The 5,018-nt window shown below is 38.7% G+C and overlaps 1 protein-coding gene across 1 annotated transcript; it reads right to left on the reverse strand.

The window, feature by feature from the left end:
- Positions 1-203: 203 nt before the first annotated feature.
- On the reverse strand, positions 204-3,593 carry LOC149847668 (BTB/POZ domain-containing protein SR1IP1-like). The gene is made up of 5 exons (XM_090009147.1): positions 3,287-3,593; positions 3,058-3,127; positions 2,122-2,733; positions 1,505-2,032; positions 204-855 (listed from the first exon to the last, which is right to left on the reverse strand). The coding sequence occupies exons 1-5, from the start codon at positions 3,340-3,342 to the stop codon at positions 295-297; spliced, it is 1,827 nt and encodes a 608-aa protein (XP_089865273.1). The 5' UTR covers positions 3,343-3,593; the 3' UTR covers positions 204-294.
- Positions 3,594-5,018: the final 1,425 nt, after the last annotated feature.

Consider the following 5,018-nt stretch of genomic DNA (forward strand, 5'->3'; position numbering starts at 1 on the left):
ACAAAAATCACATAAATTTACATGGAACATGCAATCTCGGAGTTAATCTAGCCCTAGTATAATATGAAAATGAACACTAATAGGTCAAAGGAGATGCCATTTCTCTTAATGCAAACTGCTTATTTTCATATTTTTTGTTTTTTGAGATGCAAGCTTCTGCATACAAGAAAAAAAGAAAAGAAAGAAAGGATTACGAGAGAAGAGAAAACACAACCAACCAAGACTATATTTATCTTTGGCAAAGAGCTATACTTTATTGTGGATATGCATTACAAATAGCATACAATGACCAATCTAGGAGATTGAATGTCTCCAATCTTTTTTTGGCTTCGCTCGGACTTTAGTATCAGGTGAAGGCTTGACTCCTTCAGCACGTACGAAGGGGTAAAGGCGACCCAGTTTTTTTGACACACTGTTAATAAATGACTTTCTGGGCAATGGTGGTTTTTCTTCAGAAATTACACTGTTATTAAATGACTTTCTGTTCAATGGTGGCTTTTCTTCAGAAATAGTATGTGCTGCAGGCTTTTCAAGCTCATTAAGCCGCATCCGCAGCCGCACAAGCTCTAGTTTCAAATCCTCATTTTCTCTCTGTAAGGATGAGAATTCATCCGGAGCAAGATGATCACTTGAATATGCACTCAGTTTGCTAATAGCAGGAGGTTCTCCTCCCATAATGTTTCCATTCACTGTGTCCCGGAGACGCCGTTGTTCATAGTAAAGAACTTGCACAACAGTCTGTACAGGAAGTCTAGCATTCTGAGCTGCATGAGCACAGGCTTCTCTTGAGAGTTTTTGGCAATCCATCATGCTGCACACCTTCTTTCTTTCCATGTCACTTAAAGTAGGATGTGCCTATGATTTCAACCAGCAATACAGATCACAAAAGTAGAAATTGAATAAACATGTATCTGATAGTCTTATGAAGATCTAGCCAGTTTCTTGACAGGAAACTAGAAAAAGTACAGTAGAAGCCCATTCTCTACAAGTCCAGAAGCATCTTTTCCATATTCTGAGTACTACCAGTATTTGTTAATCTAGCAATTGTATCCAATGAATATAATGTACTACATAGGATGGATATTCATTTAATATCAAAACAAAATGAATTTCCCGAAAACCAGCTTAGGTTATCATTTTAGGAAAGACACCCTAACAGTGATGTCTCATTAAGCACCTGAATGACACTGCTAACACCATGGTATATATGGAACAACTAGTGTGCACACAAGTGGCAATGCATGACTTGGAAGAATAGCATCCATATCGACTATTTATTTAAGATGATCACCTGCATTATTAATATATCTAAAACGTCTATGATGGTTTATGGTTGGGAAGCCAAAGGATCTCTTCATAGTGGGTCTAAATGCTTCTACTTTTTTCATGAAAGGAAAATGCAGTTTACTTTGGCAAACATGTAGGGTTCCATGAATACTATTGTGATCCAAAAATGAAGTTTATAATGAAAGGAGAACAGACATGTATAAAGATATTCATTCACCTTTAAGTAGATATCTATTGCTCTATACATGCTATCTTCAGTAACTCTTGCTTGTTCTGGTATCAATTCAGCAAGGCTGATAAACCTGGCGACACTCAAGTTCGGATCTGTAGCAATTTCTGCAACATAGCTCTCTAGAAGCCTACCTACCCGTTCCAAGTCTGCAGATGGAGGATATACATAATCATCATCAGCATTGGGTCCTTCCGTCATGTCTCTCTCTAAATAGTTTGTCAGGATCCTCTGGACTGTATCCACATCGAACAATGTGTCTCCCGCAAAAGAATACGAAGGAATCAACAAATCATCCAATACTGCTTGACCAAGTTGCAGACCCATCCTCTTCTCTAAATCAAGCCTACAGGCAACTGTTGTCTCCAGGTATATTGCAGCGCGCAGAAGCATCGACAAGAAGCTGACTGACATTGAATTCTTCTCCCTTGGCAAAAGGCTTACAATGGTTTCCAAAATAACCCGTTTCTCGTGTTCCTGATTCAGCTCAATTACCTTCCTTCCTCTGCCAAAGATCTGCATTTTCTCAATTTCATATCAGTCATGCACAGTTCATTAAAATGCAAAAAAGAAACACAATAGACTGTTTTCATGGTCTACTTTACCAATCCTCTCAATGACTTTTGAGCATATAGCATAAGCACTGGTCCAAGAGCAGACTGGTTAAAGCCTCTGCCCTTCATTGCCATGAGAACACGCTGAAAGATATCGATTCTAAGAAGAGTTAAATCCTCTGCCCACCAGTCCACTATTGCTGCTCTGTGGTGTGATGTTGAAGAGCTGAAACTTTCTTGACTATCAGTTACTCCTGAGGAACTAAATTGGCTTTCCTGGCAGGCAACATATGCTACTGTGTCTATGCACCTGCTTATCAAGTTAACCTTCTCGGCCATCGGATTCAACCTTTCGCATTGATGCAATACTGATACTGCTCCAGAGAGGCTCTTCAGTGCTACTTCATTGATGTAAGCTTCGGACCTACTAACAAGATTGCCGACCGCATAGTCCTCTGTCATCTCTAGATACTCTGCTATGCATCGGAGCATAGCTATGTTATCAGTGCTTATCTCAAAGTTTATGCCATAGCAAAACTTTGCAGCCAATTCAAATGCTTCTGCTCCACCTGGAATATCCGGAATTTCTATGAATGAGAGATCCGAATCGTTCACCTCGGCGACTACTTTACGGATATAACCACATTTTGAGACCAAAGGGAACTGTAATGCCACCACCAATAAACCAAGCAACAAAATTAAATCCATGAAAATGCCAAGGAAATCTGACTGTATAAGGCCACCCATTAGTAACAACAGTGATACAAAAACAGTTTGCAAAGGAAAAAAAATCACTCACAAAAAACAATAATAGTAACAATAACAGTGTATGAACTATCAATAATAACGAATAGAGAGAAAAAAAAAAGAGTTTTAGCTTTGTCTTGCTGCTTTGTTAATGAACTCTGAAACAACACAACTGCTAGTGAAGTGATTTTTTCCACTACTGTATCAAAATTCTGAAAGAGATTGATCAATTGAGCTTACTTTGTGCAGCGAGAAGTTGGCTCCTCCAGCATGAACGGTGACATCACTTGGGATCTGCTGGGAGAAGATCCTGTTTTCCACCATCGCCATGAAAAATTCCAAGGAACCGATTTGTCAGTTTCATTGCCCATCTCAAACCAACAAAAGAAAGCTCTAAAAGAACAAGAGTCTCAGCAAAAGAACTCTTAGCAAGAAAGAGATTGAAGTATGGTGATGAAATAGAGGGTACCATTCGCTAGTTCGCTTCATAGCGGTAGAGAGGAGTTGCTTATTTTTGGATGACATAATCTGAACGGTGGGTTTTCTTTTGACAATCAACTACAGAATCAGCAGCAATCACCACCACCATTACAAGTCTCCTCTCTGGAGAAGCTTATCCTTTTCTCTATCCTAACGTCTCCATCAACGAGTAGAACAAGTTTTGAGAGGCGTTCTTGCATAAAACAGTGCCTTGTCATGGTGAAGCTAGTGGGGGAGTATGAATTGATGGTCTCTCTCTCTCTCTCTCTCTCTCTCTCTCTCTCTCTCTCTCTCTCTATATATATATATATATATATATATATATATATATATATAGAGAGAGAGAGAGAGAGAGACTGAGTGATTGATACCTGCTAAATGAGCATGCTAAATGGGTTTTTCAGTTTTATTTTATTTTATTTTATTTTATTTATAAATCTATAGATTTGATCTATATATGTACTTGATTTTATAGCGATCATCTCTTGAAGAGTTTGATTCTGACACATGGATGGGTTTTTATAAGGTTCAAAAAATCAACTATCCAAACAACAACAACAACAACAACTACGCCTTCATCCCAAAACAATTGGGGTCAGCGATATGAACCAAAAAAGAAATTCATTTTGGGTCTTCCACATGAATCCTTTTCCTCCAATCATTTCTATCCAACGCCATGTCCTCGGTGAGGTTCAAAGCATTCATATCCTTTCCTATCATCTCCATCCAAGTCTTCTTAGGCCTACCCCGACCTCTTTTAACTAATATATTTTCCCATTTCTCCAACCTTCTAACTGGAGCATCATTAGGCCTTCGCCGAATATGTCCAAACCACCGTAAACGATTCTCTCGCATCTTATTTTCAATGGGTGCAACACCTACCTTCTTACGTATCTCTTCGTTCCGAATCTTATCTTTTATTGTATTTCCACACATCCATCTAAGCATCCGCATCTCAGCTACACTCATTTTTTGAATATGATGTCTCTTGGCAGCCCAACATTCCGTACCATATAGTAAAGCGGGTCTAATAGTCGTCCTATAAAACTTTCCCTTCAACCGCAATGGCATTCTACGATCGCACAACACTCCAGTAGCACTTTTCCATTTCATCCACCCAACCTTTATCCTATGATTTACATCTCCATCAATTTCTCCATACTTTTGAATGATGGATCCCAAATATTTGAAATAATCATTCACCGGTATATCTTGCTCACCAAGCTTCACTACACTCCCATCACTACTTCGTTGCTTACTAAACCGACATTCCATATATTCAGTCTTACTCTTACTCAACTTAAAACCTCTAGCTTCCAATGTCTGTCTCCATAATTCTAACTTAGCATTAACCCCAGCTCTAGACTCATCAATCAAAACAATATCATCAGCAAACAACATACACCACGGTACATTTTCTTGAATTGATCTCGTAAGCTCATCCATCACTATTGCAAATAGGAAAGGGCTTAAAGCAGATCCTTGATGTAACCCAACCGTTATCGGGAAATTGGTTGTCACCCCTCCACAAGTGCGGACATTGGTTACTACTCCTTCATACATATCTTTAATTATACTAATGTACTTGAGAGAAACACCTTTCTTCATCATTGTCCACCAGAGAACGTCCCTAGGTACTCTATCGTATGCCTTCTCTAAATCAATAAAAACCATATGCAAATATTTGTTCCTCTCTCTATATCTTTCAATAAGTTGTCTAA

This window comes from Nuphar pumila, chromosome 1 (assembly GCF_984573655.1).
Source record: "Nuphar pumila chromosome 1, dmNupPumi1.hap1.1, whole genome shotgun sequence".
NCBI classification, from domain to species: domain Eukaryota; kingdom Viridiplantae; phylum Streptophyta; class Magnoliopsida; order Nymphaeales; family Nymphaeaceae; genus Nuphar; species Nuphar pumila.